Source organism: Trachypithecus francoisi, unplaced genomic scaffold, assembly GCF_009764315.1.
Source record: "Trachypithecus francoisi isolate TF-2019V2 unplaced genomic scaffold, Tfra_2.0 Lachesis_group9, whole genome shotgun sequence".
Taxonomy (NCBI): Eukaryota; Metazoa; Chordata; class Mammalia; order Primates; family Cercopithecidae; genus Trachypithecus; species Trachypithecus francoisi.
The window spans coordinates 33,056,235-33,069,230 of NW_022681474.1; the positions used below are offsets into that span (position 1 = coordinate 33,056,235).

Genomic DNA, 12,996 nt, shown 5'->3' on the forward strand with positions numbered 1-12,996 from the left:
TTTCTTGAATCTGCATCCAAATAAGATTTTTACATTGTGTGATTATTAAATCGCTTTTTATATATGGATTTCTCCTTTATGTATTTTTTATAGCTTTTTTTGTTTAAGAAACTACATTGTCATAAATCTAGAGTATTGCTTCCCCATGATGTCATTTAACATGTTCCTCTGTCTTTTATATTTTCTGAATATTCAGATTTGTTTGTTTGTTTGTTTAGGGCAGAACTACTTCATAGGTGGTGTACTTCTGGCAGGAGATATATGTGTCTAGTTCTTTTTGTGATGCTAACATCCACCAATAATCAGTGCCATCAGTCCTTATGTCAGTGTCTCCAGTCATTTTTGTTGTTTGTGACTTGTTATTGGGTAGATTCCTGAGAAAGGGCTTATGGAAACAGTACTGCCTATTGATAATATCTTATATGTGACTTTAATACCTGAAAATTATTTTGGCTGTATATAAAATTCTTGGTTCACATTTTCTTTCCTTCATTGTCTTAAATATGTTACTTTACTGTTTTTGGAACAAAGCATCGCTATAAAAAGTGAGATGTCAGTCTAATCTTTTTTCCTTATATGTGATTTTCTTAAAATCTTTTTTCTAAGTGATTTCCTTTAAAAATCAGTGGTTTTACTAGAATATATTTTTGTGGTGTTCTTTGTCAGTTTTTCTGGGTACACAGTGTTTGCTTTCAATTTGTAGTTTCATATGTATTTTTTTAAAGTTTCATCAAAATTTTCTTGAATTGTAATTTTTAGCATTTGGTTTTCCAGTTGCTTGGATTTTCTTCTTTAGGGGCTCTTGTGCATGTGTTGGCTCTCTTTTTTTGAATCTGCCTTGTCACATCAAATCTTTCTCATCTTTTTCCTTATTTAGTTTTCAAAATTTCTCTCTTTTTTTTTTAAGAGACAGGATCTTGCTGTGTTGCCCACATGGGTGTGCAGTGGCTATTCACAGATGTAATCATGGCACTTGATAGCTTTGAGCTCCTGTAGCTGGGACTATAGGCATGCACCACTACACATGCCTCAGAATTTCCCATTTGTAAGAAATCTGTTGTGTTTATTCAGTCTTTTACTCTTTCTAGTATAGTTTTCATTTGTGAAAAGTTATCTTTTATTTCTACTTCTTTCTTGATTTATTTTATCTCATTGAAAAACTGAAAAGTTTTTCTTGATTTTTGTTCCTTACCGTAGCATTAAAATTTTTTCTTTTAGCAGGCATGGTGGCTCGTACCTGTAATCTCAGCACTCTGGGAAGCTAAGTCTGAAGGATTGCTTGAGCCTAGGAGTTCAAGACAAGCCTGGGCAACTTAGTGAGACCCTGTCTCTTAAAAAAAAAAATTAGCCAGAGGTGGTGGTGTGTGCCTGTAGTCCCAGCTACTTGGGAGGCTGAAGTGGGAGAACTTCATGAGTCCAGGAGCTAGAGGTTACAGTGAGCTATGATTATGACGCTGTACTCTATCCTGGGTGACAGAGTACGACCCTCTCCCTTTTTTTTTTTTTTGAGAGTCTCCCTCTGTTGCCCAGGCTGGAGTGCAGTGGTACAATCTTGGCTCACTGCAACTTCTGCCTCCTGGGTTCAAGCGATTCTCCTGCCTCAGCCTCTTGAGTAGCTGGGACTACAGGCATGTGCCACTACACCCTGCTATTTTTTGTATTTTTAGTAGAAACAGGGTTTCACCATATTGGCCAGGCAGGTCTCAAACTCCTGACCTCGTGATCCGACCGCCTCGGCCTCCCAAAGTGCTGGGATTACAGGTGTGAGCCACCGCACCCAGCTGAGTATGACCCTTTCTCTAAAAAAAAAAAATCTGTGTTTGTGTGTGTGTGTGTCTGTGTATATATAATTTAAAAAACTTTTGTGTATTTTTTATATATTTAATATATATAATATATATTTTATTTTATTTTATTTTTTCTGAGATGGGGTCTTTGTCACCCAGGCTGGAGTGCAGTGGCATGATCTTGGCTCACTGCAGCCTTCACCTTCCAGGTTCAAGTGATCCTCCCACCTCAGCCTCCTGAGTACCTGAGACCACAGGTGCGTGCTACCATGCCTGGCTAAGTTTCATTTTTGTAGAGATGGGATCTCTCTTAAGTTGCCCAGGCTGCTCTTAATCCTGAGCTCAAGCGATCCACTTGCCTCTGCCTCCCAAAGTGCTGGGATTACAGGCGAGAGCCACTGTGCCCAGCCAATATATGATATATATGTATATTTTATTTTATTTCTTATTTTTTTGTTTTTTATTTTTTTGAGGCACAGTTTCACTCTATCACCCAGGTGGAGTGCAGTGGCAAGATCTCGGCTCACTGCAACCTGCTCCTCTTAGGTTCAAGCGATTCTTATGCCTCAGCTTCCAGAGTAGCTGGGATTACAGGTACACACCACCATACCTGGCTAATTTTTGTATATTTAATAGAGATGGCGTTTTACCATGTTAGCCAGGCTGGTCTCAAACTGCTGACCTCAAGTGATCCATCTGCCTCGGCACTCCTAAGTGCTGGAATTATAGACGTGAGCCACCGTACCCAGTCATATATGTTTGAGTTCATTCAAAATGGTATGCTTTTATTTATTTTGTGGATAAGCCTTTCTAGATCACTTTATTTGTGGAGGTAGTCTGCTTTTTTTTTTTTTTTTTTTAAGATGTAGTCAAGCTCTGTGACCCAGGCTGGAGTGCAGTAGTGCGATGTCAGCTCACTGCAACCTCTGCCTCCTAGGTTCAAGTGATTCTCCTGCCTCATCCTCCAGAGTAGCTGGAATTGCAGGCGCCAGCAGCACACCCAGCTAATTTTTGTATTTTTAGTAGAGATGGGTTTTCACCAAGTTGTCCAGGCTGGTCTAGAACTCCTGACCTCAAATTATCACCTAGGCCTCCCAAAGTGCTGGGATTACAGGCATGAGCCACCGTGTCTGCCAAAAAAAAATGTTTTTTTTCAAGAGACAGGGTCCCACCATGTTGCCAGCATTGGAGTACCTTGGCACAGACGCAGTAATAGCACACTGCAGCCTCTAACTCCTGGCCTTAAGGGATCCTCTCTCATCAGCCTCCTGAGTAACTGGGATTACAGGCATGTGCCACTGCTCCCAGCTTATTCTGTTTCCTCTTTTTTTCCTTCCTAATTACTTTCTGTGAGATTTGAGTGTGATCTTTTCTGTTGCTCATTTTTAGATTAAGTTAAACTTTTTGAACTGTAGATGGGAAGGTATTGGTGAGAATGCTTCTGGCGTCACAGCTCTAGAGCTGCTGCTTATGTTATTTTTGTTAGTGCTTAAAATATAGTCTGTAAATTATATCTGAGTGAAGCTGTTAAAAAAAGGTCTACTTTCTGGCTCTAGCTGTGTCTTTCCTCACTTTTCTCTGTATCTTTTTTTTCCTTTGATCCTGTTATTCTTGGCATCCTTAGTTTAGATCCTCTGTCCAGCAGTTTCTCCTCAGTATGGGGCTTTGTCCCGGAAAGTGAACATTGGCTGTTAGTTTAGAAAGTTTATATAGGGCCCAGCTTGCTCTAGTCCCCGCAGACCTTAACTCTGGCTCCTCACAATCACCCTCAAGTATATAAAAATCCTCCCAGATTCAGCTGCTGTTGTCAACAATTTGTTTGAGAATATGCCTTCCAGGTAGCTTTTTCATTATGCTTTCAAGATGGGAGACCTGAAAGACTAGGTCCCTGAATTGCCTGTTCTTAGGACTAGCAAATTCCCCCACATAGATAAAAGAATTTATCCTTCCCTGCTCATTTTTTTTTTTTTTTTTGAGAAGGAGTTTTGCTCTTGTTGCCCAGATTGGAGTGCAATGGCGTGATCTTGCCTCACCACAACCTCTGCCTCCCGGGTTCAAGTGATTCTCCTGCCTCAGTCTCCCAAGTAGCTGGGATGACAGGCATGTGCCAACATGCCCAACTAATTTTTTTTTTTTTTTTTTGTATTTTTAGTAGAGACAGGGTTTCTCCATGTTCGTCAGGGTGGTCTTGAACTCTCGACCTCGGGTGATCTGCCTGCCTCGGCCTCCCAAAGTGCTGAGATTACAGGCATGAGCCACCGCACCTGGCCTCTGCTCATGTTTTGGAAATCATGAGACTACTTTGTCACTTGTTTGTTACGTGTGTTGTCTGTGGATTTTTAGTTTTGTTATCCTAGTTGATGTGTGTTATGTGGGAACTAGAGACTCAAAGTCACTGTCTTCCCCTGTGTCATTTTAACTAATTGTGTAGCATTAGCTTTGATATTTAAATGTCCAGTATAGGCCAGGCATGCCTGTAATTCTAGCACTTTGGGAGTCTGATGTGGGAGGATCACTTGAGGCCAGGAGTTTGAGACCAGCCTGGGCAGTATAATGAGACACCATCTCTATAAAAAGTTAAAAATTAGCCAGGGCCAGCTGCAATGGCTCACACCTGTAATCCTAGCATTTTGGGAGGCCGAGGCATGTGGATTGCCTGAGCTCAGGAGTTCGAGACCACCTTGTGCAACATGGTGAAACCTGGCCTCCACTAAAATACAAAAAATTAGCCAGGTGTGGTGGTGCACACCTGTAGTCCCAGCTACTTGGGAGGCTGAAGGACGAGAATCACTTGAACCTGGGAGGCAGAGGTTGCAGTAAGCTGAGATCGCGCCACTGCACTCCATCCTGGGCAACAGAGCAAGACTCTGTCTCAGAAAAAAAAAAAAATTAGCCAGGTGTGGTGGCACGTTCCTCTATTCCTGTCTACTTGGGAGGCTAAGGCAAGAGGATTGCTTGAGCCCAGGAGATAGAGGTTGCAGTGAGCTATGAACATGACACTGCATTCCAGCCTGGGTGACAAAGTGAGACCCTGTCTTTTAAAAAAATAAAAAAAGGCCGGGCGCGGTGGCTGACACCTGTAATCCTAGCACTTTGGGAGGCCGATGCGGGCAGATCACGAGGTCAGGAGATCGAGACCATCCTGGCTAACACGGTGAAACCCCGTCTCTACTGAAAAATAGAAAAAATTAACCGGGCGTGGTGGTGGGCACCTGTAGTCCCAGCTACTTGGGAGGCTGAGTCAGGAGAATGACCTGAACCCAAGAGTCGGAGGTTGCAGTGAGCTGAGATCACGCTACTGAACTCCAGCCTGGGCGACAGAGTGAGACTCCATCTCAAAAAAATAAAATAAAATAAAGTCCTCTATAAATAGATATTTGCTAAATAGTGAAAGAATGGTAGAGGGTAATTGATTTGCTTTTCTTTTCGTTGCTTTAAAATATTCAGTAGCAGTTGTTTTGCAGAAACCATTTTTTAATCTTGAAGAAATTGCCTTGCTACAAAGGCTAGGGGAGAATTCTCCTTTTAGTGGACAATAATCTGTTTCTGTGATTTGGAGAATGGAATTCTCCATTCTCCATTCTGCTGGGTGACTTTTCTATTTAGGTAGAACGTACCAGTAGTATCTTATTACGAGTTATATGGGATTTTATGGATTAACCAGAGAACCTGAATAGTTTCTTTTTTTTTTTTAGTTTAAAATTGTAATTTACTTGTAAAAAGTCAGGTTTTACTTGGTTTCCCCCAGAAACAAATGCCTTCTAAATTCTGAACAGCTGGGTTTGGTTGTGCACCTGTAATTCCGGCTACTCAGGAGGTTGCGGCGGGAGGCCCCAGGCAACACAACAAGAACCCCCTCTCTGAATGAATGAATGAATCATTAAACAGTCTGTGTCTCTCACAAAGAGAGAAACACACACACACGTTTGGAAAAAAAATTACTCAAAAGTTGGAGACCTGGAAACAATCACTGATACCATGAATGTAGTATGTTCCTCTAGGACAAATTATCAAGTGAAAAAAAACCTGTGTTTTTTTGTTTTGTTTTGTTTTTAGACAGGGTCTTACTCTGTCACCCAGGCTGAAGTGCAATGGTGTGATCATGACTCACTGCAGCCCCAATCTCCCAGGCTCCAGGGGTTCTCCCACCTCAGCCTCCCAACAAGCTGGGACTACAGGCATGCACCATGACACCTGGCTAATTTTTTATTTTTTGTAGAGACAGGATCTCCTTGTGTTACCCAGACTGTTCTTGAACTCTTAGCCTCAAGCAGTCCTCCCACCTTGGCCTCCCAAAGTGCTGGGATTACAGGCATGAGAAAAAAACCTGTGTTGCAATTGAAAAATTCACTATGAAAAACTGTCTAACTTATTTAAAGTATATTTGTTTGTAACTTTTTTCAAAAATTAGATGTTTCTTTTCTTGAAATATTTTTCTTAACTTGGGTTATATGATAACCACGCAGGTTTATTTTCTTCTTTGGCTAACCTTTCCCAGTTCCTGCTGATCTTTTTGTATTCTTGTCCGTACTTTAAATATTGGCATTCCTCATGGATCTGATTCTTACTCTACATATTTTTCATGGAGGAAAAAAGAATAGTGATTAATAGCACAGACTTGGGAGTCAGATTGGGGTTTAAATCTTACTTGTGCTACTTACTAGCATAATTTTATACCTACGTACATATGTACACGTACTTACGTATATATATTGTCCTGCTCTTACGAAGTGGTATTTCAAGTATCTGCTTTTGGTGAAGAAAAAGTAAATTAAAAAAAATATGTATTAGCCAGGTGTGGTGGCCCATGCCTGTTATCCCAGCACTTTGGGAGGCCAGGGTAGAAAGGTTGCTTGAGCCCAGGAATTTGAGACTAGCGTAGGCATTTCATTTATATAGTAGATATATTTTTAAAGGGAGTCTTATGCATAAATGAAACATCTTAAAATGTATTATGGAAATTGTATTAATTAAGCTTCCTATTTAAAGGGATACTTTTGAGCCGGCCACCATGGTTCATGCCTGCAATTCTAGCTACTCAGGAGGCTGAGGTGGGAGGATCTCTTAGCCCAGTATTTTGAGGTTGTAATGAGCTATGATTTTGCCATTGCACTGTAGCTTGGGCAACACAGCAAGATTCCATCTCTTAAAAATGAATGAATAAGGCCAGGCTTGGTGGCTCACACCTGTAATCCCAGTACTTTGGGAGACTGAGGCGGGTGGATCACTTGAGATCAGGAGTTCGAGATCACCCTGGCAAATATAGTGCAACCCCACCTGTACTAAAAATACAAAAATGAGCTGGGCATGGTGGCACGTGCCTGTAATCCCAGCTACTTGGGAGGCTAAGGCACGAGAATTGCTTGAACCCAGGAGGTGGCGGTTGCGGTGAGCTGAGATTGTGCACCACTGTACTCTAGCCTAAGAGAGAGTGAAACTGTGTCTCAATAAAATAAAATAAATTAAAATAGAATAATAATAAAAGGATGTTTTTGAAATTAAAAGAATTTCCCTGGGAAGCCAAGACAGGAAAATTTATTGAGGCCAGGCATTCAAAAGTGGCCTGGGAAACATAGCGAGACTGTCTCTACAAAAAATAAAAAAATTGCCTAGGTGTGGTGGGACACACCTGTGGTCCAAGCTACTGAGGAGGCTAGATGTGGGAAGCATTTCTTGAGTCCGGGAGGTCGAGGCTACAGTGAGCAATGATCATGCCACTGCACTCCACCCTGGGCGACAGAGTGAGACCCTGTCTCCAAAATAAATAAATAAAAAGGTGATATTAAAAATTACTTTCTTTTGTACCATTTTAACATTTAGATGTGCCAGGCACGATGGCCTGTGTCTATAATCCCAGCACTTTGGGAGGCCAAGGCAGGAGGATCACTTGAGCTCAGGAGTTCAAAACCAGCCTGGACAACATAGTGAGACTTCGTCTCTGTTTTATTTTTAAAAAAAAAATTGTTTATTTAAAGCATTTTGCATACCGCATTTATTTTCTTGAAGCAAGGAGTCAATTAGTATAGGAATATAGAAGTACAGATATGTATAGATAGATCTAATCACTCCTATGGCTCCAGTTATTGAGTATATGCTAATGATAGGCAAATCTTTTTCTCACTGGGATCTGCCTCAAGAATACTAGACCTACTGGCTACAGACACACCAACCTGTATGTTTCTAAACCTAAATTAATTAATTTTCTACACTCCTATACGCACTCTGTCTCCAGCATTATCCCTTGCTTAAACCAGAAATTTGTGTATCACTCTTGAATTTATTCCTTATCCTTGGCCATCCAGCCAACTACATAGTATTTTTGGATTCTGTCTCCTATGGTTTAAAGTGTTCTGTTTATTTCTTTTTTTTTTTTTTTTGAGACGGAGTCTTGCTTTTTTGCCAGGCTGGAGTGCAGTGGCATGATCTCGGCTCGTTGCATCCTCTGCCTCCCGGGTTCAAGCAATTCTGCCTCAGCCTCCCCAATAGCTGGTATTACAGGTGTGTGCCACCATGCCCCACTAATTTTTGTATTGTTAGTGGAGACGGGGTTTCACCATGTTGGCCAGGCTGGTCTGGAACTCCTGACTTCAAGTGATCCACCCATCTTGGCCTCCCAAAGTACATAGATTACAGGTATGAGCCACTGTGCCCAGCCTTGTCCATTTCTTTCTTTCTTTTTCTTTTTTGAGATGGAGTTTTGCTCTTGTCGCCCAGGCTGGAGTAGAATGGTGTGATCTCGGCTCACTGCAACCTCCGCCTCCTGGGTTCAAGCGATTCTCCTGCCTCAGTCTCCTGAGTAGCTGGAACTACAGGTGCACATCACCACATCCAGCTAATTTTTGTATTTTTAGTAGAGACAAGTTTTCACCATTTTGGCCAGGATAGTTTCAATCCCTTGACCACATGATCCGCCCACCTTGCCCTCCCAAAGTGCTGGGATTATAGGCGTGAGCCACTGCTCCCGGCCTCATTTTTTTTGAGATGGGGGCTGGAGTGCAGTGGTGTGATCTTGACTAACTGAAACGTCCGTCCTCCGCCACCCGGGTTCAAGTGATTCTCCTGCCTCAGCCTCCCTAGTAGCTGGGATTACAGGCATGCACCACCACGCCCAGCTAATTTTTGTATGTTTAGTGGAGACAGGGTTTTGCCATGTTGGCCAGGCTGGTCTGGAACTCCTGACCTCAAGTAATCCGCCCACCTCGGCCTCCCAAAGTACTGGGATTACAGGTGTGAGCCACTGTGCCCCGCCTGGTCCATTTCTTTCTTTCTTTCTTTTTTCTTGTTTTGAGATGGAGTTTTGCTCTTGTTGCCCAAGCTGGAGTCCAATGATGTGATCCCAGCTCACTGCAACCTCTGCCTTCTGGGTTCAAGCGATTCTCCTGCCTCAGCCTCCTGAGTAGCTGGGATTACAGGTGCCCGCCACCATGCCCTTCTAAGTTTTGTTTTTTTAGTAGAAACAAGGTTTCACCACATTGGCCAGGCTGGTCTCAAACTCCTGATCTCAGGTGATCCACCTGCCTTGCCCTCCCAGAGTGCTGGGAATACAGGCATGAGCCACTGCGTCCAGCCTCCATTTATTTCTTACACCAGTTGCAGAATCTAAAAGTCTGAGAATCGTGTATAATGTATCTGTTTCCTTTATACATAATTTCTACTCCCTTGAGTATGTCCTTGCAATTTTATCAACTAGTAGTTCTTGAATTCAGTTATGGTGTAGCCCCTACTTACCTTTCCAGCTTCATCATTTTTTTTTTTGAGACGGAGTCTCGCTCTGTCGCCCAGGCTGGAGTGCAGTGGCCGGATCTCAGCTCACTGCAAGCTCCGCCTCCCGGGTTTATGCCATTCTCCTGCCTCAGCCTCCCGAGTAGCTGGGACTACAGGCGCCTGCCACCACGCCCGGCTAATTTTTTCTATTTTTAGTAGAGATGGGGTTTCACTGTGGTCTCGATCTCCTGACCTCATGATCCTCCTGCTTCGGCCTCCAAAAGTGCTGGGATTACAGGCGTGAGCCACCACTCCTGGCCAGCAGTCTTATTTTTGTTCACTTTTTTATCCCTAGTGCCCAACATGTTGTAGGTCATTATATATTTGTGGAGTAATAGGTGGTCATTGCCACCACCTTAGTGAGGCCACTGATAACTCTTTATTTCCTTTTTTAGAAACCGGGTATTGCTCTGTCATCCAGGTTGGTGGGTGGGTGACAGAACCTAAAAAATAAATGTATATATATATATAGAGAGAGAGAGAGAGACAGAATCTTGCTGTGTCGCCCAGGCTGGAGTGCAGTGGCACAATCTCGGCTCACTGCAACCTCCGCCTCCCAGGTTCCAGTGATTCTCCTGCCTCAGCCTCCTGAGTCTCTGGGATTACAGGCACTCGCCACCATACCCGGCTACTTTTTTAGTGTTTTTAGTAGAAACGGGGTTTCACCATGTTGGTCTCAAACTCCTGACCTCAGGTGATCCGCCTGCCTTGGCCTCCCAAAGTGCAGGGATTACAGGCGTGAGCCACTGTGCCTGGTTGTATAATTTAATATGTTCATGATATTTTCCTGTTTATAATCATTCAATTGTTTCATATTGTCCTCAGGATAAAGTTTATGTTCTATTCCAATCTCATCTCTCACTCCCTGTCCTCTCACCCCTGCTTCCTTTTCACTCTCTTTCAGCAGTGCTCAAATATTTGTAGGTTTCACTTCCCACTCTTTATGTATGATATTTCTTCTACCAGGATCTCCCTAGCCTTCTGCTCCTTCTTTTACCTAGTAGTTCCTTACGATGTTAGGTGTCAGCTTCAGTGCTGCTTTCCCCTCAAACAAGATTGAGTTAGATTTCCCTCCTAAGTGTTCCTGTAGCACTCTGAACCTACACCTGTGATAGCACACGTCATACTTATTGAAGATGCCTGTCAGCTGGTGGCCCCAGAATTGTGTTTCTTTATGAATGTTCTAGAACCAGGTATAATTCAGACAGATAGCAAGTGCTCACTGAATTCATTCATGTATGCGTTAAACTATTTAGACACCAAGGCTGAAATACTGTTGGGGTTAAATTCTTGTTGTGAACTTTTGTTTTTTGAGACGGAGTCTCGTTCTGCCGCCCAGGCTAGAGTGCAGTGGAGTGATTACGGCTCACTGCAACTTTCACTTCCCGGGTTCAAATGATTCTCCTGCCTCAACCTCTTGAGTAGCTGGGATTACAGGCGTGCACCACCACACCTGGCTAATCTTTGTATTTTTAGTAGAGATGAGGTTTCACCATGTTGGCCAGGCTGGTCTTGAACTACTGACTTCAAGTGATCCACCCACGTCAGCCTCCCAAAGTGCTGGGATTACAGGCGTGAGCCACTGAGCCCGGCCTGATCATTGTTATGAACTTTTTGACTTCAGTATAGTGGCCAGGAATACTAGGAAGTGTATTTATAATACCAGGAAATTTGCACCAGAGATGAAGATCAACCTAATATAAATAGGTTCAGCATCACTAAAAATTACAGACATGTAAATTAAAACATCATTGGGAAATTATTTTTGCCTATTAAATTCACAAAGATTACAATGATTTATAATATGCAAGCTGGGTGGGGTATGATGAAATAAATACTCATAGAGTATTGAAGAATAAAAGGTACACAACTTTTTTTGTAATACAGTTTTTTTATAATACAGTTTCTGTTAAAATGCTACGTGTTCATAATTTTTGACCCAGAAATTCAACTTCTAGATACGTATCCTACTGAAATATACAGATACTGAGGCATCCAGAGATACAAGTACAAAGTTGTTCATTGCAACATTGTTTCTTTCTTTCTTTTTTTTTTTTCTTGAGACAAAGCTTTATTCTTGTCCCCCAGGCTGGAGTGCAATGGCATGATCTCAGCTCACTGCAACCTTCGCTTCCCAGGTTCAAGCAATTCTCCTGCCTCAGCCTCCCAAGTAGCTGGGATTACAGGTGCCTGCCATCACACCCGGCTAATTTTTTGTATTTTTAGTAGAGACAGGGTTTCACCATGTTGGCCAGGCTGGTCTCAAACTCCTGACCTCAGGTGATCTGCCAGTCTTGGCCTCCCAGAGTTCTGGGATTACAGGCATGAACCACCGCGGCTGGCCCATTGCAGCATTGTTTCTAAAGGTGAAAATTTGAATACAGCCCAAAAGTTCATCAGTAGGATCCATATGAATAAATTATATACAGTTTAAAAAAATTAAGTAGCATTTTATCTGTAGATGTGGATAGCTAAGATACACTAAATTTATAAAGTAGGTTGTAAAACCCTACCTATGTAATATCTCATGTTATAAATAAATACATAAAGTCATAGTATATGCTTGTGTAATGTGAGTATGTGTGTATTTAAAAAAAAAAAAAGTGGCCGGGTGTGGTGGCTCACACCTGTAATCCCAGCACTTTGGGAGGCTGAGGCCGGCAGATCACCTGAGGTCAGGAGTTCAAGACCAGCCTGATCAACATGGTGAAACCCTGTTTCTACTAAAAATACAAAAATTAGCTGGGCATGGTGGCAGGCACCTGTAATCCCAGCTACTCGGGAGGCTGAGGCAGGAGAATCACTTGAACTCGGAAGGTGGAGGTTGCAGTGAGCCAAGATCACTCCATTGCACTCCAGCCTGGGCAGTAAGAGTGAAACTCTGTCTGGGAAAAAAAAAGAAAAAAAAGTCTGACAGAATATTTACCAAACTCTTAGCAGTGAATTATTTCTAAGTAACTAGTATTAGGGAAGCTTTTACATTTTATGTTAAATATTTTCTGTCATGTTTGACTTTTTTTAAACAGTAAGCATGTGTTGTTAAAATTACCAAAATAAGATTTAAAAACATGCAAAAGGAGCACAGACTAGATGATGTTGTGGTGCTATCAGTTGCAAGTATGAACTATACACTTAATTTTCTCCCCCTTTCTCAAATAGAATGCCCAGTGTTTACATGGGGACATTGCACAGTCACAAAGAGAAATTACACTAAAGGGCTTCAGAGAAGGTAGTTTTAAAGTTTTGGTGGCAACCAATGTGGCTGCCCGTGGTTTGGACATTCCTGAAGTTGACCTGGTGATTCAAAGTTCTCCTCCTCAGGTAGGAAATGGGATTTGATTTGGGAAAAATAAGAGCAATTTTATAAATTCCCATTTGATTTACAACATATTGCTTGGGATGTGAAAAATATGTCATCTCTTCTTGCTCTTAGCCATTTTTTTGT

General features: G+C 42.2%; 1 protein-coding gene across 2 annotated transcripts in view; it reads left to right on the plus strand.

Annotated features, from left to right (window-relative positions):
* DDX50 (DExD-box helicase 50) overlaps positions 1–12,996 on the plus strand; it is a 40,338-nt gene that overhangs the window by 13,563 nt on the left and 13,779 nt on the right. For both annotated transcript variants that reach the window (XM_033209793.1, XM_033209792.1), the window contains exon 8: positions 12,711–12,872. In XM_033209793.1, the coding sequence (XP_033065684.1) occupies positions 12,711–12,872 (162 nt within the window). The remainder of the gene's footprint in view (positions 1–12,710; positions 12,873–12,996) is intronic.